Source organism: Globicephala melas, chromosome 7, assembly GCF_963455315.2.
Source record: "Globicephala melas chromosome 7, mGloMel1.2, whole genome shotgun sequence".
Classification (NCBI taxonomy): Eukaryota; Metazoa; Chordata; class Mammalia; order Artiodactyla; family Delphinidae; genus Globicephala; species Globicephala melas.
Window position 1 is genome coordinate 86,400,566 of NC_083320.1, and position 27,189 is coordinate 86,427,754.

The 27,189-nt window shown below is 34.9% G+C and overlaps 1 protein-coding gene across 2 annotated transcripts in view; it reads right to left on the reverse strand.

Annotated features, from left to right (window-relative positions):
* Positions 1-27,189, reverse strand: part of ARHGAP15 (Rho GTPase activating protein 15) — a 622,372-nt gene that overhangs the window by 468,456 nt on the left and 126,727 nt on the right. For both annotated transcript variants that reach the window (XM_030883033.2, XM_070045860.1), the window contains exon 6: positions 24,269-24,358. In XM_030883033.2, coding sequence (XP_030738893.1) covers positions 24,269-24,358 — 90 coding nt within the window. The remainder of the gene's footprint in view (positions 1-24,268; positions 24,359-27,189) is intronic.

Below are 27,189 nucleotides of genomic sequence, written 5' to 3' on the forward strand. Positions count from 1 at the left end.
CAATCCCTATCAAACTGCCAGTGGCATTTTTCACACAACTAGAACAAAAAATTTCACAATCTGTATGGAAATACAAAAGGCCTCGAATAACCAAAGCAATCTTGAGAAAGAAAAGTTGGAGGAATCAGGCTCCCTGACTTCAAACTATACCACAAAGCTACAGTAATCAAGACAGTATAGTACTGGCACAAAAATGGAAATATAGATCAATGGTACAGGATAGACTACCCAGAGATAAACCCATGCACATATGGTCACCTAATTTAGGACAAAGGAGGCAAGAACATACAATGGAGAAAAGATAGCCTCTTCAATAAGTGGTGCTGGGAAAACTGGACAGCTACATGTAAAAGAATGAAATTAGAACACTGCCTAACACCATACACAAAAATAAACTCCAAATGGATTAAAGACCTAAGTGTAAGACTGGACACTATAAAACTCTTAGAGGAAAACACAGGAAAAACACTCTTTGACATAAACCCAGCAAGATCTTTTTGACGCCCCCTCCTAGAGTAATGGAAATAAATACAAAAATAAACAAATGGGACTTAATTAAAAGCTTTTGCACAGCAAAGGAAACCATAAACAAGACAAAACGACAACCCTCAGAATGGGAGAAAATATTTGCAAATGAAACAACAGACAAAGGATTAATCTCCAAAATATACAAACAACTCATGGAGCTCAATATCGAAAAAACAAACAGTCCAATTAAAAAATGGGTAGAAGACCTAAATAGACATTTGACCAAGGAAGACATACAGATGGCCAAGAGGCACATGAAAAGATGCTCAACATCACTAATTATTAGAGAAATGCAAATCAATACTACAATGAGGTATCACCTCACGCGGGTCAGAATGGCTTTTATCAAAAAATCTAGAAACAATAAATGCTGGAAAGGGTGTGGTGAAAAGGGAACCCTCCTGCACTTTTGGTGGGAATGTAAATTGATACAGCCACTATGGAAAACAGTATGGTGGTTCCTTAAAAAACTAAAAATAGAACTACCATATGACCCAGCAATCCCAGTACTGGGCATATACCCTGAGAAAACCATAATTCAAAAAGAGACATGTACCAAAATGTTCATTGCAGCTCTATTTACAATAGCCAGGACATGGAACCAACCTAAATGTCCATCGACAGATGAATGGATAAAGAAGATGTGGCCCATATATACAATGAGAAACGAAATTGAGTTATTTGTAGTGAGGTGGATGGGCCTAGAGTCTGTCATACAGAGTGAAGTAAGTCAGGAGAAAAACAAATACCGTATTCTATCACATATATATGGAATCTAAAAAAAAAAAAAATGGTACTGATGAACCTAGTGGCAGGGCAGGAATAAATGCATAAACAAAGAGAATGGACTTGAGGACATGGGGTAGGAGGGGGAAGCTGGGGCGAAGTGAGAGTAACATTGATATACATACAATACTGAATGTAAAATAGTTGGCTGGTGGGAAGCAGCAGCATAGCACAGGGAGATCAGCTCGGTGCTTTGTGTCCACCTAGAGGGAGGGTGGGAGGGAGGCTCAAGAGGAGGGGATATGGGGACATGTGTATGCATATGGCTGATTCACTTTGGTGTACAACTGAAGCTAGCACAGTATTGTGAAGCAATTATACTCCAATAAAGATCTATTTAAAAAAATAAATAAAATGTTTGAGATCAGCAATGTTCAGAGGAAGCATATTACAGCTGACCAAGCAGAAAGGACTTTGGAAATCTCTGCCTCTGCTCTGCGATCCCATTGTCCAGTCCTCCTCTCATGAAGAAAGAATTTAACCTTCAGGAAGGATGGTCTGGAAATTTTTTCTGCATCGTATCAGTGATTTCACCAGATGCGGTCTTGCCTCCCTTACTTCCTAAACAGCAGGATATACAGTTTTTACGTGTATCTGAGGGCTCCAAGGAGGGTCCTGAATACTCTCAATGTAAGTGAAGATTAGACAGGGAAGGCCCCCTCGTTCTGGGTGGGGAGAGCTGCCCCAAAATTCTCTCATCACTGATGTTATTTGCATGGCGGCCTCCTGCCCTGTTAGGAGAAGTACCTGAAGGCCTCCTGGGCTGTCAGGGAGGGAGTTTGATCACAAACTCACTGGTGACTTGAGAGATTGAGCTGTTTGTATACTTACTGGCTAATGGCACATTATCTTCTACATAGTGCCTGTTCAGATCTTGCCTATTTTTTGACTGGTTTGTGTTTTTCAGAGAGTGTCTCTTGAACAAGAGACAAGGGTCAGAAAACTACAGCCTGCTGACCGGCTGTCTATTTTTGTAAATAATGTTGAATGAAAAGATGCCTGTTAACCCTCCTACACTGTTGGTGGGAATGTAAATTGGTGCAGCCACTACGGAAAACAGCATGGTGGTTCCTTAAAAAACTAAAAATAGAGTTGCCATATGATCCAGCAATCCCATTCCTGGGCATATATCCGAAAAAAACTATAATTCAAAAAGACACATGCACCCCAATGTTCATAGCAGCACTATTCACAACAGCTAAGACATGGGAACAAACTAAATGTCCATTTACAGATGAATGGATAAAGAAGATGTGGTATATATATATAATAGAATATTACTCAGTCATAAAAAGAATGAAATAATGCCATTTGCAGCAACATGGATGGGCCTCAAGATTTGCATACTAAGTGAAGTCAGTCAGACAGAGAAAGACAAATATCATATGATATCACTTATATGTGGAATCTAAAATATGACACAAATGAAATTATCTACCAAACAGAAACAGACTCACAGACATAGAGGACAGACTTGTGGTTGCCAAGGGGGAGGAGGGGTGTGGGGGAGGGGTGGAGTGGGAGTTTGGGACTAGCAGATGCAAACTATTATATACGGAAAAGGTAAACTACAAGGTCCTACTGTATAGCATAGGGAACTATATTCAATATCCTGTGATAACCCATGATGAAAAAGAAGGTATACATATATATATATGTATAACTGAATCATTTTGCTGTACAGTAGAAATTAACACAGCACTGTAAATCAGGTATACTTCAATAAAATGAATTAAAAAAAAGATGACCATTAACTTATGAAAAAAAAAGATACAGAGAAAAATCTGTGGGGGGAAAAAAGATTTATTATAGAAACCAGAACCTGTAGGAACATACCTGTGTTGCAACAAAAGAAAACTTGGAATGTATATGGCCAGAAAAAGAAGATTTGATTCTTTTAAAGGCTTACATAGAGTGAGATGTGCATATGGCTGGAAAAGGTAAGAAAACAAGGCAGGGCAACTTTGTGCATTAGATCAGAATTATTTATTAAAATATTTATTAGAGGCAGAAATATTTATTAGAGGCAGAAAAGAGCTGAATTTACACGGCAAAAAAACAACACAAAACCAAACAAAAACCAAGTATCAACAATGGAGAGGGAAAATTCTGCCATTTCTAATACAGAGGAAAGAGACCAAGAGGGAGAAATTTTGAGATAAACATGATACATATGAAAAACAGATAGGGAGGTGCAATTTTACAGAAAGTTAGATGTACTGAAGATGAAAAGAAACAACTTGAAGTGATCATCACTGACATGAACTTTTTAAAAAATAACCTTAAGCTTGAATATGCATTAAAATATTGAATGTGACTAGTAAATTAGTAGAAAAATAAATAAGATTTTTTTAAAAAAATTTCTAGAATAAAGATATAAACAGGCAGGTAAACCAGGTTACTTGCAAAGAACAAAATTAGATTGTTTTCATATTATACTAACAGCCTGTAGATAATAGAGCAATATAAAGATAGTTTAAAAAAAGAAAAAGCTGACCAGGAGATTTGATCTTCCAGTAATTAGAATAAATTATATGGTTACAATAGTGATGACAGTAATATTGGGTGCAATGTCAAAGAAATTAAATTGATATCTGAAATGCACTTATTAAAAAGAGAAGATAATACATAATAAAAATATAAGCATCATAAAACCATAGAGAATGATACATTATTCACAAAATGTTATTGAATGTTTGAGTACTTCAGTCATGTTACACTACACACCAAAATAAATTATGAACAAATTAAATATCACCACTAGCTAAATGTTAAAAAATACTGAAATCCTTTCAGAAATGGGCAATACAAATGAAAAGGTGCTGATCTCAGTGTGGGTAAGGATTGTATTTTAACGCATAAATGTAAAGGAAATCACATCCTAAGCAAACCAGAAATGTCTACACAAAGGTGAAAACTTCTGAGTTAGTAACATCTTGAGCAAAATGAAAATCAAATAAAGGTTTGTAGGTGGTGAAGAATATGTAAGATGATTAATATTTTACTACAGACATATTTCTAAATTATTGACATAACATCTGCGTCTCTTTGTGGACAGTGTTTTGTTTTTTGCTTTTTTTGTGTGGTACGCGGGCCTCTCACTGTTGTGGCGTCTCTCGTTGCGGGGCACAGGCTCCGGACGCGCAGGCCCAGAGGCCATGGCTCACGGGCCTAGCTGCTCCGCGGCACGGGGAATCTTCCCGAACTGGGGCATGAACCCGTGTCCCCTGCATCGGCAGGTGGACTCTCAACCACTGCACCACCAGGGAAGCCCGACAGTTTTTTTTAAAAGGTACTGATACTTGCACCTAATGGGACTTGTACACACATTGATATAACAGGCAGCCCTGCAGGGCTGCTAGCACACACTCTGAACACACCTGCAGCCACTATATCATTCAATGAGAATAATTTTGTTTTGAATAATTTTGCTCATGATTTATTTTCAGTATGATCAACAGAGTAGTAAAAATGATAAATAGTTTAAAAATAGCTTGGCTTTTTAAAAAGTTTTTAACCAAATTTATAATTCATAGGAAGTGACCTGGAATACTTTTTTCAACTGGAAGGTATATACTTAACTAAGTCAAAGTTTTTAACTTCTGGGTTATTTTGTTATTTATCTTCATAGAAAATGATCAAAATTTGACTAGGTAAATGAAAATTCATTATTTTACCTTATTAATAAAAAATGACTCATTAATCATATATTAATTCAAAGGTTCAGAGTCTCAACCATCAGCTGTAAAGGAACACTCTTAAAAATTGGAACAAAAATCACTGTGACAGTGAAATTTAAGAATTGGATGAGCAAGTTGATTGTAAGGATCACGACCTGTATGAGACTCACTTCTTTTATATGTGATGAAAATCATAGCTTTAATGGCAAGTAGCTGTATGTGCTAAACCTCATGTTTAGCAACCTCATGTGCTAGACACCATCTAAATCCTGAAGTTCCCTAAGTCTGTATCTTTATCTCTGACCCCTCCCTAGCTTTCAGAGTTTTTATTCCCTCTTTAGGATTTATTAATAGAAAAGCTTGAGAAGCATTATTTTTTTTATTTTTTATTTTTTTAACGTTTTTATTGGAGTATAAGTGCTTTACAATGGTGTGTTAGTTTCTGCTTTATAACAAAGTGAATCAGTTATACATATACATATAGCCCCATATCTCTTCCCTCTTGCGTCTCCCTCCCTCCCTCCCACCCCCCCATCCCACCCTTCTAGCTGGTCACAAAGCACCAAGCTGATCTCCCTGTGCTATGAGACTGGAGAAGCATTACTTTAATTAACTTATCATTTCTTTTTTAAAATAATAATACTGCATTTATCAACTGCATGGGATATTATATATTCACTAAGTACAGATCCTTTTAAAGTAGTTATGATTCATTCATTTTCATCTTTTTGAGACATAAAAAGATATAGGTGTTTAATAAATACAACTTGATGTGTTTGGAGATAAGTATAAAACATTGAAACCATCATACCAATCAATGTCATAAACTTATCCATCACCTCCTATAATTTCTATATAGATGAAAGCATGTGAATATAATAAACCCATGTTGGCACAGGAATATTTAGAATAGGAAACGGGTAAACCATAGTATTTTCTCTTTCTTAAAGAAATCTACCAAACATAGCCTTCTAAATCAGAAAGCTTATTTTATTTCCTTGAAAACCTAAGGTATTCTAATTTTTTTTCTTACAACTCTTTGAAGTATATTTACTTAGGAAGGGCAACATACAGCAGGGTCTTCCCTTTTCATTTCGTTGGATAATTTTCTTTCAATTAATATTATCTTAGTTTAATCTTTTAAATGCCAACTTCTGTTTTACTCTTAATCTGAATTATCTGCTCTCTTCTTGGTATATTCTATATTATTTGATGGTAACATACCCATATTTTATCTTTACCAACTTAGTTGTCAAATGTATACTTATCCAAAGATTTAATAAGCATCTAATTTATCCAAAAATATTAATACCAAATGTGCCACTCTATTGCTATTCTAGAGGTTATTTAATTAAACACATTTTCAAGTCTAGAATGTGTAGTTTTTTAAAGAATAAACCAGTACTAAAAGTTTTTACCTGACTTGCATTACATGTGTTATAAAGAAAAAAAATACTGATTTACACAAGGCACAAAAATCTTTTACTCTTTCTGTTTACAGCCGTATACACAACTATTTCCCATTCTTTTCTAACACAGGACTCATTTTGTTTTTTCACATTCTTGGAAATTCCAATCAGTTTAATTGTTTGACAGAATTTTCTTGCCTTTCCTCATAAGGTGTAAATTTTTCAAGTGCCAGCAACATATGCTAGAATATTTCCCAGGAGTCGAAGCTAATTGCAACTTGGTTTACTGGGACTTTTGTTTGAGGGCCTTTTTGTTTGTGTTATACCAATACGCTGTACATTCAAAACACAGGACTTAAAACCAATGACTTCCAAGCAAAAACAAAACAAAACAAAAACCTACACTCTGTAAAATTACTTTGCCATGATAGCTACATACATAAAGTTGAATTGCAATCATTTTTCACTGACACTGGTACTTTCGCTAAAATTAAAGCAGTTTTTACTTGTTGTAACAAATCTATAGTATTAAAAATGAGGCTTGGGGCTTCCCTGGTAGCGCAATGGTTGAGAGTCCGCCTGCCTATGCAGGGGACATGGGTTCGTGCCCCGGTCCAGGAAGATCCCACATGCCACGGAGCGGCTGGGCCCGTGAGCCATGGCCATTGAGCGTGCACGTCCGGAGCCTGTGCTGCGCAACGGGAGAGGCCACAACAGTGAGAGGCCCACATACCGCAAAAAAATGAGGCTTATGAAGCAAAATGTGTTCCTTTGCTATTGAACAATTTACACTGAGCACCCTCATTTCGTCTTCCATCCCATCTAATATTATCTCTCTAGAATACACCTCAGAAGGATAAAATTCATAAAACTCGATAGAAAAGAATCATGGTTTCTTATGCCAAATATTTGTATTCCAGAAAACTGTTATTTCAACAACAAAAGTGCTCTACAGTTTATTTTTTCAGCAAAGCATTTCCTGAGAGACCAACAAAATCAGGCACAGTATGTATGTATTCAATATCTTTAAAGATGGTATATAAATATCTATGACCAGAAGACAGCCTTATTTGATAATATGAGACTTATATTCATTTACCATTGAAAAAAGGTGTAAGCCTATTAACATGGTTCAATTACTGAATGAACTTTCCGACCCTCACCTCATTTTTGACACCCTCATAAAGTATTTATTTCACTCTGAATTCTTTGACCTTTAGCTCCTATAATTCATGCATCTGACTTGGACTTAAATAATTATTGATGCACATTTTCTATATTCTCAACACTTTTGAACTAATTTAAAATAGATATGAATTAGTATGCAGGTTGTCATGTGTTGTTGAATAACCTGAACTCTAGTTTCATACTCAACAGTCTTTATCAAAGAAGCTGAATGGTTCTTTTAAATAAGTCACTATGTCACCATCAATTACAAGTATGCAATCAATTATGTTAAATGTTTTTTTATCTCTAGAATGGCTTGATGAAATGTTACTCCATTTAAAGAACAACAACAACCCTTTAGATCGGGCAGGTTATGTCAAGTGAGTTGAATATGTAGTTGTGTAGGGATTGTGGTAGACTCTATTATTAGTTACCATTTATAACAGTGCATCTCCCTGCAGTGGCCCTGCACATGGGAGGATTATAGTGTGTAGTCTCCTGGCTGTGTGACTTCCTTGGTCCCATGAAATGAAGACAGACCTGACATATGCCACTTTCAGACAGGAGCTTAAAGGCTAGCATGTAGCTTGTCATATCTGTTCCAGACAGAGGCTATTCCTTCAACCTGTGACCCAGAATGAAGACAGTACTGAGCTGAGCAACAGAAATCTGTTCCTAAAGTCTATCCTGGATGATACAGGGACCATAAATTGAAGTATGGTAAATCAAAACCCTGATGCCATTTGGTCCTTTGTATCATTCTGTTAATGTTTACTTCATTAAGTCATTATAGATCTTTTATTTATTTGGAAACATGAGTGAATACTAAGCAAAGTTTATGGGAGAAAAGTAAGTGTAAGGATTTTGTTGATACAATGGAAATCCTACACAAAGTAACTTAAGAAGTGATCCCTCTTACATCTCTCTGCCCCTGAGTCAGATTGGACTCATCAAAGTAGAAAATTCAGAAATATTTCACCTTTAATAAGTAAATTTAGCAGATTCATATGCTAAGTGAAAATAATAAATATGAATTAGTAATCACAGACATACATCATTTCGTTGGTAAATAATATCATATATAAATCATGTCTTTGGTAAAAGCAATCTAATTACTTACAATGACAACTCCTGACTACCTTTAGTTCACCCTGTTTGGAGTTCCGGCAAAATCAGTAGAATTGCTACTTAGTCACCAAGAGCAAATAAGTACTCTACATAACCCAAGTATTAGTTAACTTTCCTAGAGCTTGCATTTGAAAAATAGCTCAGCTACTTTCTCCAGTTACTGAAATTTGCACCGTGATTTGATTTGCGTTACACTGAAAAAAAATAATTTTGTTTGACTTTAGAAGATAAAGTAACATGTGTTATCAAAATGGCATTTTATATGGAGTGGAAAAATTATTTAAAATAAACTGTGAAACAACGGATGTAATAGGAATAAATGGGAAATAGTTGAGTGTTATTCAATTTCTTAAACATAAATTAGACATTTTTGAAAACTGACTTTTTCCAAGATTCTGGAGTTCTACTCAGTACTGTGAAAAAGTAGTAACTGAACACACAATTTCTAAAATAACTACCAAAAAATTATTTAAAACCTAGACTTTGATGTAACTGAATAACTTTATTCCCTGTTTTTCATCAGTTTTTGTTCCTGAAGTTAACCTAACACAGATTTAGAAATAATAAACTCTTGAAAATTGAAAATTTAATTTAATTAAGGAATTCAAATAAATTTTTAATCCAAAGCAGAGTATTCTTAGTATCATGCAGCTTTAACATAGAATATACCATGCTTATCTTTGGGTTTAATTATGTAAAAAAAAACAGAAAGAAATAAATGAATTAAACCTTCTTATTTACATATTTTAGGAAGAAAAAAGAAACTAAAAATTATATCGATGAAGGTAGTTCTGGGAATCACATGTTAACCTTGCACAAATAAATACCTTCTGACCTGAAATATCCTGTGAAAATTCTGAGGACAAATAATAGCATTCTCTATGTGTATATTTTTCAAAATTAAAGGAATTGCTAGAATATTTAACTCCAAAATACAAAGCAACATGGACTTCATGCTTTTTCTTAACTAATGGTTTTTAACATGAAGGTCATTTTCAACTTTTAGGAACAAATAAAAAATACCATTTGCAATGAAAATATGACAAATATAATTTTCTTAGGTCATTTGCAAGCTTTTCCATCAGCAGCACAGAAATCAAATTTCTTTTCTTTCTCCCAGAAACTCTTGAAGTGCCAAAACTTTTCAGCTATATTTAGATTTTCCAACTGTAGCTCTATCTGGTCTTATGTCTTACGGCTCAAATTTTGGGTTAGAACCTCTATAGTTGCTGGCCTAACAATGACCTGTGACAACCCTGGGTCCTGTTGATCCAGACCATTTAAAAAAATAGCATAAATATACAATAGTCTCTGATTTTTAAGAGGCCAAGAAAGATACTATCTTGAAGACTCTGAACATACTGTTCCATGAGCATTTGCTGTGATTTTTTCTCTTGTAACTTTTCAAGCCAAATTATGTTGCCTCCACCTAATGTTGCAAAAACTTTGGGTGAAAGCCCAAAGTGATTCTGAGGCTCTGGTATGGTTCTGTGTAACCTGGCATCTTTCCTGGAAGTTAACTTTGTTAGGCGGCTATTTCTATAAACAAACTGAGTAATAGAAAAGACACATGATGAGATGAAATGCTACTACCTGCATTTTCTCTACAATCCTGTAAGGAACTAGTGCTTGGTAGTTAATTATTAGAAGCTGACACCATGAACTGGGTTTCCACAACCTTTACAAAGGCCTTTTATACTGGTTGGATTTTACTCTCAAATATGTTATTTTTTTCTTCTAAAAATCATGCCATTGAATTTTCTTTGTAGGCATATTACTTGTATCAATTAGCTGTTGCTCTGTAACAAACTAGCCCCAAATTTAGTGGTTTAAAACAATAATCTTGTATTTGTTTACAATCAAGAATCTGGGTTGCTCTTAGATATTCTTGAACAGTGATATCATCACAAGTCCTGGACCTCCATGACAGGTGAGTCAGTACACTAGCCAGCAGGAGTATTTCTGGACGTCATTCACACATCAGCCTGGCTATCCGTAACTTAGCAATGCCTGCAGCAAGCTCAGGCTATGGTGTAAGCTCTTTGACTCTTGAGTCATATGACTCAGAAAATTCAATGAGGAATTACAGTATAATGCTGCTGTGGAGTTTGTGACAGTTTATAAAAAGAGCCTCACAATGAAGACCCCCAGGGTTGTGGAGGAAGGCTTTGCTTCCTTCAGTAAAGAAATCCTCACCACCTAAAACATAGCTCCTGGCCTATTACTGGTTTAGAACAGACTGAGCACCTGATCACAAGACGTCAAGTGACTATGTGACTTCAGCTTCCCATGATGAGCCAGGCATTGTCAAATCCATTGAATAATAATATTGGACAAGAATCCATGGATGGAAATGCTATATTTAGAATTTGGCCCAAGCAGGTCCAGAGGGCCTAAGTAAGTTACATGAACACATGGCTCAAAGCCCCATTATATCTGTCACTATTGGAGTAGTGCTTCTCCCTGAGCTTGCACCTATGGCCTCATGGAAGTTCCTAAAAGCCAACTGATGAAGGATGAAAAAACTCAAGCCTGATTCATGAATGGGTCAGCTCAGTATGTTGGTGAACACCAAAAATATGAACTGCAGCTGCACCATAGGCCGACTCTGGGGTGAGCCTGCAGGAAAGTGGTGAGGAGAAATATTCCCATGGGGAGAAATATAAGAAATAAACTTGACTTGTTCACTCTGTAGAGAGCAGGGCAGCCTGAGGTAAGCATATAGACTGATTTCTGGAAAGTGGAGAATGACTCTGCTTGCTGGTCAGAGGCGTGGAAGGAAACAGTCTGGAAGGCTGGAGATAAAGGAGTCAGTGGACTCATGGGAGTGGGCACAGGACATGCAAATCATTGTGTTTCATCTTCATGTGTTAATGTCTACCAGAGAGTAAGTACACCAGATGACTTAATCAGTTGAAGTCCTCTAACCTTTGTCTTTAGCCACTTGGAACTTGTATAATACACTCATGAATGGAGTGGCCCTAGTAGCAAAGATGGAAACTATGCACAGATGCCAAACCATGGCTCCCTCTAACTAAGGATGATATAACTCCTACCACTGCTGATTGCTCAGTCTTCCAGCAGCAGAAGCACAACTGAGTCCTTAAAAGAGACTAACCAGGTGCCTGATAGCAAATTCACTGTATCAGAGCCCTTCCTTTGAAAGTGGATCCCGGGATCCACTGTTCTTACTAAATAACATATTATTTGGTAGCAATCAACCTAATAGAATAATGGAATGACTTCTTAAAGTCTCAGTTAAGGTGATAGCTTAGGGATTAGACCCTGTTTGGTTAGGGTGTTGTATTGCAAGATGCAATATATATACTGAATCATTATCTGATATGTGTTACAGTGTCCCCAACAGCTAGATTATATGAGTCTAAGGACCAAGAGGTAGAAGCAGGAGTAGCTCCTGTAGTAACCCATTTGCAGCATTGATGCTTTTGACTTTTGCAGCTTTGGCTCTGCTAGATTAAAAATTCTTGTTCTTGGGATGGGGGAGAAGTTTGCTTCTGGCAAGGATTAGTAATGGAATCACTGAACTTAAAGCTATAATCACTGCTATGTAACTATGGATACTCAAGCAGTGGACCAACAGACAAATAAAATAGCTGCTATAATCATGAGGATAACTGGCCCTATTATAATGAGAAGGTGAAGTTGCTTCTGTACAATGGGAGTTGGAGAAATGATTCAGGAACTCGGGGAATTCACTGACATGTGTCTTGGTGTTTCTGTGCCTGGTGAGAGCAGTGAACTGTCAACTGCAGCAAACAGAGGCTGGCACTGTCAAAAAATTAAGGGCTCAAATCCGTCAGGTATGAAAGTTTGATTCACCTCATAAGGCAAACACAACAGACTAGTTGCAGTCCTGACTGAGGGTGAGGATAATCTAGAATGAGTGGTACAAGAAGTAGATGATGAATAGCAAATATGACCTCAGACACAGTGGCAGTAAAGGAGTGTAACTTATACCACCACAACTTTTTTACTACCTCTTTTGAAGAAACTGAGGCCAGCCACCATCTTGGAATATTCAGAAATGGATTAAGGTTAACATGAGGTCCAAGTCAATTTGAGTATAGCAAGGAGTGAATTGCATCACATACTTCTTGTGTCCTGCCTCATATCCTCTTGGCTTTACCTGTGACTCTAGCTGTAGCTGGTGTAAACATTTCTGTGAGGGCTTCACATTCCTTTGTCCTGACTTCATCTTGCCTCAAGCATGCACCAGTTATCTTTCACTTTCTGTCACTGATATTCTCTAGTCTAAGGAGGATGACACCTGAAAGAGCCTTCTTGGTGCACACACAGACACACACATACACACACATGTGCAGCCTAAAAGTCAAGAAGATTTAAAGATATTATCCCATCCGAGGTGACCCTAAACCAAAGGGATGAGAAGCTGATGAACAAATGCTTCATTCTGTTAATCCTTGGGTGAAAATTCTGACAAGCATCCTAGCCACTTTGACCCACTCAATAACGTTCCTTGTAGTGCCTTTTCCTCCTCTGTTTCACTCTTTCTAGTTCTGAATTCTTGCTTTCTGGGACACCTCGCAAATAAACTACTTGCTACAAAATTCCTAGTCTCTAACTTTGGTTTGAGGGGGAACCCTGCCTAAAGCAGAGGGCATATATGGCAAATCTCTTTGCTTAAAGAGAATTCAAACCTAGCTTCCTATGAAAGGAATGGATCATTCCTCCACTGAGATACAGCTGTCACTGTCATAAAATTTAGCATAAACAAATACACCATTAAATGCCCTGCTATAAAATGTAACATCCAGCAATTACATACTAAAGGATTTAAGGTGACATCATTCATTATAGTATGTGAATGATTCTCCTGGCTAAATGGGAATTTAGTGTTAAGTAGCTGTAAAAGCTGCCAGAAAGCAAATGTTATTGAAACAAACATTAGCAACTTATGACTACAGCCTGGAGCGTCCTGACCATAGCTACCATCTCTATTACGGAGCCATTAGAAGCCACTATAGGGTTGTATCCAAGTTGAATAGGAAAATAATTTACTTGAAATTTTATACTTATAGGTGAAAGAGACTGGGGCATAATCATTATAGATTTTACTTTCTTTCTAAGGTTTTATTGTTGTTTTTCATATCCTCTTCCTAAATAGAGACAGGGGTAGGGGTAGGGGTAGGGGATTAAGCGATCTTCCCAGGGAAAACCAGCAATGTTCTTCCATGAGTCAAATTAAATATTTTGAGGGAGAAAACATTTTAAGTGGCAAAAGTAGGTACTTATCGAGGGTATTATCAAGTATGCATTCACAGAGTGAAAATCTTAACCAAATATTTAAAAATAAAACCCACAGTCTTACTTTAAAAACAGGCATTTACAAATTTTTTTGCAAAGATAATATGCATTTGATATTATGATTCTCCCAAGTTAGTGCAATGGCCTTTTGTTATCTGACTTTTACTAAATTATAAGGTGGTTTAAAGATGTAGGCAAATAGCTGGTAGAAACTGAGTATTAACTATTAAATATCATCCTTGAGAATTCAGGACTGAACTTCAACTTTCCTCCTGGGGTAATTTTAACTCATTATCTCCTATAATCTTTAAAGACTTGTGATCTATATAAGTATACACTTTAAGGATCAGGATTTTCATTACATACAATGAGACATTCTACAGTTATTAGAAACAAAACATACACTGAAGTTGCCAAGATAACCCTACTGCTTCTGATTAAGAATGTGTTAATTCACTGATGCTTAAGAACGATCAAAATTTCTTAAATTACATTTTAACTATTATATTTTTGATAAAAAGTGCAGCATGAGCTGAATATTTGTCATTTAACTTGTAAATCCATGAAGAAAGATGACTTCGTAAGTCTCTGAGTCATTAGCAATTAATCAGATTTCTTCAATATAACAATTGAATGACTGGGAAGAAATCTTGAATTTTATGAAGCCCTACACATTTCTCTCTTTTGACGCTGTAAATTATGTTATTTCCAAAATCAAGCTCAGTAAGTGGTAACTTAAAAAAAATTCATGCTTAGATCCAAAAGAGGGATTACAACATCTCACATATATTCTTATTTAAGCAATATAGTATATCTTTAGATTCAATAAATCTTCCTAATATTTGACTACATATTTATTTTCTAACAGAAATGAGTGTTGATAAAATTCATCAGTCAATAACAGCCAAGAATAACTTCCTTAGATAAGTCATGGAAAATATACTTTCATGTTCAGGACAAAAATTACACAAGTGTGTCATTGCCTCCCCTGAATCCTCCATTCTATGACAGGACAGACAGAAAGGACTGCCATCAGATGAATAACATCTAGGGCCATGGGATTTCAGGTTTAAGCTTAACAACATAAATAGAGACCTCCTTTGAATACCTCTCCAGAGCACCCAGCCAAATCAAATCAGCAAAGTCAGTGTTGAAATGCCAACTAGCCACCAGATGGCAGCAATGCTTTTATGAATAATGCGGCATTATGTGCAGTCCATCTAAGATTTCCTATGTTAATAATAGAACAATCCTTACTTTAGCAAAAGGACAGATTTGTTCGTAATGAGGCCAGCTATTTTTTTCATGTCACTAGTTATATTTTGTGGGATCTATTTGCTTTCTAGAATTTGGGCCCCCCGAAAATATTTATTTTCTTACACATTAAACATTAAATTGTTGTTGAATTTCATTTTGATATCGTGGTAGAAAATGCCTGTGGCTTGAAACAAATATTTTCCTTTCTGATGGACAAATAACATCTGCGGTTGTAAATGTTCCAGTGTAGCTGTCAAAAGAGAAGGGTTTCACATAATTTCCTGCCACCCTCATCAGTCATCCTACACATCAAAAGAGTGTGTTCATAACCTCCCTTCCCACGAATTGATTTCAAATCTATCACAGAGCTCAAATATCAGAAGCTTCTCCTCTACTTGATCATGGGTGTGAGAATTTTGAAAAATGAAGCACTGTTTAAATTCAAGTTTTAAAAAAAATCCCTAAAAACTATCAAGGTCTATATTACTCAGAAAGGGAATCCTCAATATCAATGTTTCTTTCCCTTTTTGGGCTGTTTGCAGCATTTGTTAACTTCTCCACTGTAAATTTTTTTTGGTTTGCACATGTTCACCAAGGAAGTCAGACTTAGAATTTCTCCCAGTGCTGGAAATAAAATGTTAGGCAAAGTGGTGGGATGAAGGCCAAGGATCTAATAGCTCTCTACTAAAAAGAAATTCATCTAAAGCCTCCAAGTGAATGTGCCTCCCTTGGTCAAATCACCTCATACTGATCTGTTATCTGAAAAGAGTTTAAACAGCTTCCTTCCTGATCTTTCCCCACCATCAGGCATTTCATTTCATCGTTTCTCTTAGATCATTTCTCAACATTCTGTCAAGATAAAAAAACAGCCTCCTCTCCTTTTCAAATACCGAGAATCCTTAACTGTCCTGCAGTGTTTACAGCCTTGCTCTTGAATATTTATTTTCTACTAAATTTTAGTAACATATTTAACTCATATATTGAGAGGCTGCATAGATTCTATAAGTGGCCTCTCCAGTTCTGTATGAATGCTGGCATTTCCCTTTAATTTTAAACTTATTTTTTTTCTTGTGTACATTTCATACCTTTGTTATGGATGCTTGCTTTGTTGTTTTCTTATACTGCTTTAAACACTGCTTTGAGGTTTGAGAGTTTTGCTCACCACTGCCCAGATTTTTCCCTGCTCAGTGACTTGTGGCATATAAATGCTGTGAATATATATTTTTTTCTCTTGCTTTCAGGTCCAGCCTCATTACCTTATGTTTCTAAAAACTGAATGGCATCAACTATATCTCTGCCAGTGATCCTATATTATCCAAAACCACTCAATTTTATTTCACCCTGTGTCACCCTCATGGACAAGCTATAAAATGTCATACCATTTATTGGCCCCATCTATTATTTACCAGCTTTAGGGATTAAATCGTTCCTTTTTCTAGAAAAAGCCTGTTTACTATTAAAAGAAATCATATTCATCATGAAATAAACACAGTTGTTCTCCTTTAAAATATAAAATAAGAATTTTGAAACAGATATGAAAAAGGAATAAATTGGTTTGAATGTTGTCTTGCTAGCATCAGTGTAATATCTTTTGTACTTTACAAGAGGAAAATTACAAAATTACAAATTACAAAAATTACAAAACCATAACACTTGATGATTCTACTTTGATGCCATGAAATCCCCCATTGGCAGTGGTGGCTTTTGCTCAGGTGGGTGTTATGAAGGCCCAGGTTTGATCCCACATAACTCAGCTAGCCTCACTCTGGGGAAATGCACTGTTAGCCCATGTACGGCTCAGTGACCAACACACCAGTTCTACCAAAACATCAAGAAACAGAGTGTGTTCCATAAGAGGAGAGGATTTACATCATGATGTCAATAAATGAAGAATGGCATGTTGCATTTAGCCTGGTGTCAAACTAAAATCCAGAATTTATTCCAAATGGACAACTCTTATCTTTGAGCACACACGGAGGCAGCTATTCCAGAAGGCGATGTGAAGTGAGCTAACCAGTGACATAAGCCCATTAGGTAACACACATCCATTCTTCTGCTAAAATATTAGAAGTAAAAGAAGACAAGTTGACATTTTCTCTTTTTTTTCTTTATATTTTTAATTTTGATTAATTTTATTTTATTTTGGAACCTTAAAATCTTGGTTCTCTTGGCTAATTTGGGACTAAAAGGTACTAGTATGGCTATTGTCAATCTTTACTGTCATCCAGTAGCATTCTGCTTTGATGATAGTTTAAAAACAAATGAAGACAGTAAGGTAGAAGACAGTGAGGTAGCATTGTGTCCTTTGGTAGTTAGTATAATAAAGAAGCTGTGCAAATGAGACCATATCCTCACAGACTACCATGCTTCATGGAATCACCAGGCAACATAAGCTTTCTATTGTTTTATTTGATAATACACCCAAGGTATCAGTATCTTAATTCTATACTTGAGATTATACCTGTTTTTTTACAGAGATCTTTATTACTTCTCAAAAGTTGAACCAGAAAAAAGACAGTGGTTTCCAAGTAACATGGTCTGAACAAACAGGCATGTTCTTCATTTGAGGGGTGTACTTGCCATCCAAGGACTTGTTTCTGTTTCTCTTTTCATCAGTCAGGCTAACATGCTCTTTGGGTCTCACCTTAGATTTCTGCAATCAATTTTATTTCCTGTCTCCAGGCTCTCTCCTTTGCAGTAAGTCTTATATACACCCTTAATGTTAATATTCCTAAATCAAATCCCCAATTATAAAAAATTATATCATTCCATTCATCAAAATTCTTCTGTGAAATCCCACTGGTAAAAATGAAGCCAAAATCATCAAAATAATATCCCTTCCCCTTCAATCAGAAAAAAACTGTTGTCCTGATATCTAAGGAGGGGAATAAAAAGAGTTACTGTTGTCTCTCATTTGGGGGCATAGTAGCTGCACTTGTCTCTAAGTTCCCTTTTGCAAGATGTTCTCAATAGCTTGGTAGAGGCTTTCAGGGCAAAATGCTTTTCTTAAAGTGTTTACTGGGATATGACATTAATTAAATAACCTGTATTGATTAGATATTACATTAATTATACTATTTACTTATAGACTAGGATATTAAAAATAATTTCAGTAATGTTTGAGGACACATATCCTTAGACAATGAATGAACAGATTTTCAATGGTATATTTAATCTTAGTCTCTTGGTTAAGTTCATAAGGTAGTACAGAGAGTACAGAGACCCTGAATTGCATTTCACAGAGGCATACCTCTCCTACCCATTTTCTTCCAAAATCCACATCTGGAATTGTTCTCAAAGTACTGTGAGATGATGTGGTTAGAAGATGAATACAACCCCATCTTATTTATGTTAAAAATCAGTCCTTTGGAGTTGCTTTCAAATACAGGGCTGTTTCACTTTAACCTTAACACAGATGGGAGGCAGGTGAGTTAAAGGCTTCTCTCTTATTTCTTTGCTGTGAAAAACTGTAAGCTGGAGGAGGGATCCTACCCTGGGTTCTACATAAAGTTACAACTGACATCGCCAAAACTGGAACACACGTCCCCAGACTCTTGTGCTCTCTCCACTGAACCTTCTGAATGATGGATGAATATCTAATAAGTAGATAAAATGATTGGGGACAAGAAAAAACTAAAAAACCAACTGTATTAGACATTAATGCTGCTCTTATTCTGGTTTATTTTTAATGCCATGCCTTTTAAGATACTGTGAGTAATTCTCCAAAGTGAAACCAGCTTTACTCGAAATCTAATGCATATATGAATGTGAAGAATCATCCTTTTGCATTTAGTCTAACTACAAGCATTGAAAAATGAAAGAGAAAATTGATAAAAGCTCAGATTTATTTTAAACCATCACTTTTAACAGAAGGAAATGGATAAAAGCAAAATACCAGTAGTTTTCCTTTTGGCTTAAAATGACATTTTCCAAGATGTTATTAAATTATCTTCGCATTAATAAACTTAAGTAGTACTTAAAGATTTTAAGCTAAGACATATTCAGATCAGGAAGAGCTATCAAATTATGTTTAAATGTAAAGCATATCCATGGAAAATATTACATGAATATGTTTAATATACATTATAGTCAGAAGACTCCATCCAAAGTCAGAAAAGAAATACAACTAATGATAAATCTATTCCGAGATTTACTTTTAGGGACAGAATTGGCTTCCTTGAGATATTTTTATACGTTAAAAATGAGCCCGTGTAATGCAAAAAAAAAAAAAAAAAAAAGAATCTCAAATCCAAGAAATTTGGCCATGGTTTTTGTTGAGGTTATAAATTGGTGGTGAGAGGAAAAAAAATTGACTTTCATCTTCTTGAGTCATTTAATTTTTTTCTGCCTTTAAGGCAGGCAATTGATACAGTTCTAATCAACCATAATTCATTAATAGTAGAATTATCTTATTTAAATCACGTAATCTGTAGATGAGCCTGCTGCATGTTCACGGGTGAAATTTTTTGAAAATTTTATTTGAAAGGAAACTCAGAAAAACTGAGGCCTAGTCACCGTCTGGCTCTGAGAAAAGGTTTAATTATTTCAAATGAGTAATCAACTACTGTTGTAATGAAAATGACCAAGAAAACAGATAGTATTTTTCTTATTCTTAACCCCCATTTTAAAAAGTGACTAGAGATGACACTCCAGAAATCATCTTGGAATATAGAGCCTATATTGTGGACACAATTTCTTAAAATTTTTTTATGACAATGAATTTCTTTTCTTTTTTTTTTTTTTAACTGAAACAATGCAATTTTAGCCTTAGCAGTAACCACTGAATTGGTTAAAAGGTTTCCAGTCTTCTGGTTTAAAAATGCAGTATGGAATATAGTCTCTATCTTCGTATATTCTTTGAGGAGGCAAAACTAATTTACATGACAGGAGTAAAGAATATTTTAGTGCTAAATTAAAAGGCATGGAATTAATTACAGTGCTTGGGACCATCATATATTTAATAAGAGGGCAGCTTCTTGGAGGCTGGGAATGTTTTAGAGGTGTGTCATCTATTTATTTGATAGCCATATCATGAACTCCTTTTCCCCAGACTTTCAAAAATGTTTAGCTCAGAGAGCCTTATGTTCAAAGGAAGGAAGGAAACCTGAGTGAAACCTTTCCTTCAACTTTGAAACAAAAAGATAGTAGATGTTTAAAAATTACTGATTGTTATAAATTATTTTACAACCATTTTCTCAACTGGACTTCTATTGAAAAGCTTTGTAAATGCCTGACATATCCATGAGGAAAGAGAAGGTGACAGAAGCACTGCTTATGTTACAGATGCTGCCTGACAATACTGCCATCCTTTCACATGGTTTTATTTAGTTATTACAAGTATCTCTCTGTAAATGACATTTAGGATTATTTAAGATTATGTTGTAATCCTTTTAATCCTCAGTGCTTTAAATTTCAGGCTAAACACCAAAGAGCAAACTAGCACTTAGCAGAAATGCTTAAAACATGTGATTTGTACATAAATCTTTCTATTCACTCTTTCCCTGATGAAGACCTAGGGTTGCTCTTAACTAAGAAAACTCGTACCACATTTCATTACAATTTACTCGGTTGCTAAATGCTTTCTCAAGCTACATCAAACTTGTGATGGTCCTTGACAATTATGCTAAATGCAGAATTGAACAAAAGTTAGCAGCAATGAACATTTACTAGTTTAACTTAGAGTGTGTATGACCTTTATAATAAATACAATATGTCTTTCAGTGTTGGTAGCGTATGTGTGTGGAAAGGACCATTCTATTTCTTAACGTCAAGCTATTACATGTGGGTATATACGTTGACACATACATCATATATGCATACATGTATGTACATTTATACTTTAAACACATATTATGACTTGTCTATGTCTACTTTACATATATATATTATAGAAGTTGCTAAATATCTTTAATATATGATTTATTATTAAAGCTACTTATGTCAAAAACTGCTCTAAAATAGGTAGATGTTCTTGAACTCAGCCAGTGAGCATCATTCTGAATTACTGAGAATAGCTGAATACAAAACCTAATTAATTAATGCTGGCACAGTTATGTTACTATGTACCAATCAAATAAGATTGACTCTCCATCAAGAGTTTAGTAAGACTTTGACTATAAAGAAAATTTGACTTTTAATGCAAAAAGAAAATGAACTCAAATGTCCAAATGACATATACAAAGGAAACAAATGAAATCCTTCCATTTTTTTGTGTCATAAGTGTTTGCTTCTGAGTCTTTCAAGCATATCTCAGGCACATGTTTGTTTGTTTTCCTCTTCATTTTAAGTTCAACTTCTCTAGAGACATTGTAATTACGTGGTATATAACTGCTAATCCATCAACTTTTTAAAGACAGATTTCAAATTTTAAATTATTTCTAATTTTGCTTTTCCTTGATTTTTCTTGAAACAAAAATCTCAATAGTCGTTTGCTATCTGTAATCTATAATTCATAGACTGAGATTGAACACCATGCCTAATTCAAACTTGGTATTCTAAAGCTATTTCTGATGTAGCATATCGGCTAAAACTGTGATGGTCTTTTTCACTGAGGAAGAAATACTTCATTATCCTGTAGGTAATGAAACCCTTGAACACACACACTCAGATACCCAACAATACCTTAATACCATGTTTTTGAGATATAATCATGTTTATTCTGATCATTTGAGAGTTATTGCAGCTAATGTACCTAATCAAATATCGATGCAAGCCATCTAGAGCTAGCTCTCTGACAAATCCTTCCCGATGCTTTTTTGTTAACAGAACTATAAAAGCTATCTATATTGTTCCTCTTGAAACGCTTACTTTCACTATGGATACGTATTAGTCAATTTTACCTAAGCTCATATGTTTAGATGATGAAAAGATTTCAGCATGACAAGAAAACCACATGATTCACCCCAAAAAGAATGAAGCAGGAAATTAAACCTGAATCTTTCTTTAGTTTTATTATTTGCAACATCCTTATCATCACCTCTTGTTTCTCTAAACTAAAGGGTACAAGACAAAAAAAGATAAACTGGATGTAAGAAAACTGAAGTCCCATGAACTGCTCAGGTATCTTACAAACAAAGCTAACTGGCAAGATTTTCACCTCCAAAAAGCTACCAAAAGTGAGAATAGTTTTAATATCTTTGGAAGTACCTACATTAAGAAATAAGAAAAATGAGTAAAATATTATAACAGAGGCAGTCACACCCCGAAAAGGTTAGGATGATAACATATTATCAATGTATTGGTTTAAATATACATCTATGAATATTATATTCACAGCTATGTAAAATTATACTTAAATATTTTCTTCCATATTCGCAGCCCTGTACACATCATATATATTTGATTATCATCCTCATTTGTGATCTAACTTAACTCTTCATAAGGTTAACAGAAGGAACTGAAAAAGTCTTCCTTAGTTCAACTCCGAGGGTTTCTACTATTCAAGAATTATGTCAGTGTCAAATTTTAATGTCTTTATTTTTGTTTTGTTTTGTTTTTTATAATGTCTTTATTTTATAACATTGATGATTAGGTTGCTAAACTCACAATACATAATAAAACTAAACCACTTAGCTCACCCTACACTGTTCAGAACTAGCCATACTGATTATCTAGGTTGTCACAGAGGCTAGGATTATAGCCCCTAATTTTTCTTATTTATAGCAGAATAAAAAAAAAAAAAAAAAAGCAAGAGATTGGGAGACAGAGTATATCACTGATCTACAATTCCTCACTTTAAAAAAAAATTTAATTTTACTTCTTGATTCTGTAAGTTCACCTTCTAATCACTTTGGGCTTTAGTCCTTTGATTTCTTGGCAAGTATGTTTAGTTTTCTTTATTTCTTTTTTTTGGTTTTCTTCTTTCCTTCCTTTCTTTCTTTCTTCCTCATTTTTGGTTAAAAAGAAAAAGAAAAACAAAAAAACCTCTACCATATAAAAATGAATACCTAAATAGAATTCAACTATAATCAGAAAAATAAGTTATTCCATAATATGTTAAAAGTGTTTTTTCATGTTGTTTTGTTTTGTTTTTTTAATTAACATAAGTCCAAATTATTTGGCTAGAACTCATTGAGCATTTGGAAAATGCAAAAACAAACTGAAAATCAGTTTTTTCGTCCCAGTGAGAGTTCAGATAAGAAATGTCACCTACCTATACTTCTATAAGACTGAATACATTAATTTTAGTGATACATTTAAGAACAGAATTGACTTTTCTTCAAGGGCTAAAATGGTCTCAGAAGACATTTGATACAATAATTATGATAATCTAGTTCCTACTAAATGATATAAATTCTAAAATATACTATAAAGTTATTGGTTACTTTGGAGATATAAAAGTAAATTAAATGTCATGTAAATATAGAAAAAGATCAACTTCCATAATCTGAAGTTATTAATTGCCAAAGGGATTTCAGTAACATCATATGTGAAATATTAAGTTTTCCCATTTCCTTTCTTTCAAGGATTTCATCTGGTGCTTTCCATTCAAAGGAACATGATTGAAATTATTAATCACAGTTATTTTTTTCCAAAAAATTAAATTATACAATATGAAAAATCCAATTTTTATAACTGTTCAGCTCTCTCCATCCCCCAAGTTACACTGGTAAATATAATTTATGACTGGAAAGCAGGAATGGCAGTGAATGCAAATAGTTTATCATAATTAGCAAATCTTACTTTGTTTACATCTGAAAGTCCTACATTAAATCTATTTAAGCCAAGCATTCTAGGTTTGAACCACAAACAGCTATCAAACACACTGCAAAATTCAATGACTTTCGGGTATATAATTAATCACCACACAACATATATTTTGTGTTTAGATAGCAAGCAGTCACCAGGGAAAAACAACAAAACAACCAAAATTCAACAAGGAAGAGAAGCCAGGTTTTTCACAATGACCTCTACACAACTAGTTCATGCACATGAAAACATCGTAACAAGGTAGTCTTGTTTTGGTTACCCAAGAGAGCTCAGATTTAGAAGGAATAGGAATAATTTGAATCTATGTAGCATTCTTACCTGAAAGACATTCTTTCTGCTTGATTTTTCTTTGGCCCATTCGATATATGCCCCACACAAATCCACACTTTCTGGTTTGTGCCCAGTTTTCTGCAAACGAAAATGCAATAAGAATAAAAAGCACACAACACTGGAGATGCATGTCAGAAAAAATAAAGCTTTATTGACTTAGCAGCTATATATTTATGGTATAAAGACTTTCTTATCTTTTTTCCAGTTTCAAATAGATATCCTCACTGTCATGTTCATTGCAGCATTATGTACAATAGCCAAAACATGGAAATGACCTCTGTCCATCAATCCATCAATGGATGAATGGATAAACAAAATGTTTTATATAATATAATGTTTTATATTATGTGTGTGTGTATATATATATATATATATATATATATATACACACACACGTAAGTTAGACAGGAGACAAATTCTGCATGATTTCACTTTTATGTGGAATCTAAAGTATAATTCATAGAAACAGGCAGGTTACCAGGCACTGGGGTAATTGGAAGATATTTGTCAAAGGGTACAGACTTTCAGTTTTAAGATGAATAAGTTCTGGGGATCGAATATACAGCATGGTGACTATAGTTAACACTTTACTGTATACTTGAAAATTGCTAAGAGAGTAGATCTTAAATGTTAGAACCACACAAAAAGGTAACTATGTGAGGTGATGAATGTTACTAACTAACCTTAGTGTGGTAATCATTTCACAGTATATCTGTATATCAAATCACCACATTTCATGCCTTAAACTTACACATTATTAATTGTCAATTATATCTCAATAGAGCTGAAAAAAAGAAAAAACAAATTTAATAAATATTAAGTGCCAACTGTATGCCTTTTAGAAATTCATTTTTCAGACTTTAAGTCTATACACATAAGTATAATGTGTATTTGTATTTAGTAAATTTAATTTAGATCAAATAGATTATGGTGTGTGCCTCCTTTCACACAATACAATGTGTATGTTAGTGAAAAGCTGTTTTTACTTCAGTAATTCATAATAATCAGTTAATAGGAATATCCTCTGTATTTGCCTCTTCATATTTTTATTTAGTTCAAGTGAATCACACTTACATAACTTTAAATTTGCAAAACTCCAAACATTAAACAAAAACTTACCTGCTTGGGAGATTTTTTTACTATTTTTAAAGAAAGTTAAGCCACATTTCAAAGACTCCAACTATTTTCATATGTTCTGAGCTACTCTAGGTTTTCCTATAGAGAAATTCAGTTTCCTCAAGCCATTTTCAATAGAATACTTTAAAATTTTAGTGTAAAAAGCTTATAATATATTTAGACAATGTTAACAGTATGAACTTTAGGTTAAAGCATAAAATTATGGAAAAATGGCAAAAATTTTATAAGAAATCTGTCCACAACTGTTGCCTCAGAGCCACTATGTTCTATCGGTTTAAAAGAAATAAATTATTTTTCAGAAGAAGCCAGAAATATGGGTTTTTTTAATAGTAAATTGTGAGATTTTTTGATTTTTGGCAACTCAATAAAAATTTTTTTGGAAACATTATACAGGCCAAGCATAACTTTCCTTCAGGATAAATTCGGCTGGCAAGATGGCAATTGATAGCATAGCTTTCCTTGGTTATTTGGTAGTAATCTCAGGAAAAACTTATCAAGATGAGCATGGCTCTTATGGATGCTTCAGATACTGAAATATTTTTACTGTTTTCCCATAATCTGCCACCCAGGTCATCACGGCTGTGGAAAATCTCAAGGCACAATAATAATGTTCATTGTTGAGTGATTTATGACATAGAAAAATTAAGAAAAACCTGCTTCTACAGTTAATTGAATTATGGGACACTCAGAACCAATAAACATATATAACAAAAAAGATTATCTCTCCCACGTAATGCAGTCAGGAAAAAAAGATGGAATATGATTTTATATAAGAAGCACTTTTTATGGGCCAAACACTTCTTATGTGTTTTATGGCTATCAATTCTTTTAATTCTTATAATACCTGTATGAAGTAGGTATTATTATTTTTTTAAATAAATTTATTTATTTATTTTTGGCTGCGCTGGGTCTTTGTTGCTGTGTGTGGGCTTTCTCTAGTTGTGGTGAGCAGGGGCTATTCTTTGTTGCGGTGTGTGGGCTTCTCATGGCAGTGGCTTCTCTTGTTGCGGAGCACAGGCTCTAGGGGCATGGGCTTCAGTAGTTGTGGCATGTGGGCTCAGTAATTGTGGCTCACAGGCTTTAGAGCGCAGGCTCAGTAGTTGTGGCGCACGGGCTTAGTTGCCCCGCTGCATGTGGGATCTTCCTGGACCAGGGCTCAAACCCACGTCCCCTGCACTGGCAGGTGGATTCTTAACCACTGCGCTACCACGGAAGCCCAGTAGGTATTATTATTATTACCATGTTACAGGTAAGAGAATATGCCAGAATGGTTAGGTGAGCTTTCCCAAGGTAACATAGGTAGAAAAGGAGGTGCCAGGATTTAAATGCTAGCAGTGCCCCTCCAGAGTCTGTTTTTAACCACTATGTAGTCCTTAAAAATTGAATATACACTATGATCATATTCATGCTTAAAACATGAAACATTTTGGGAAAAGATATGCTTTTCTTACTAGACTAGTACAGACATATTGATCTTGTTTCTGTCCTTCTCTGTTGAACTTGATCTTCCCATTGGGCCTTTACACCACCTGTTTACCTGGAATACCTCCCAATCTTCACATGGCTGACTCCTTCTTCTCCATCATGTCTCAGCTGAATGTCACCTTGTCAGAGGTCTTCTCTCTGACTGTCTTATATAAAATCATGGCATTCCAGGACTCCTGATTACTCTCTACCTATTTAATTTCACCACAGCCTTCCTCCTAACTGAAATTTTTATATATATATATATAGTTTTATATGCTGACTGTTTTTCTCCCACTGGAATTTAA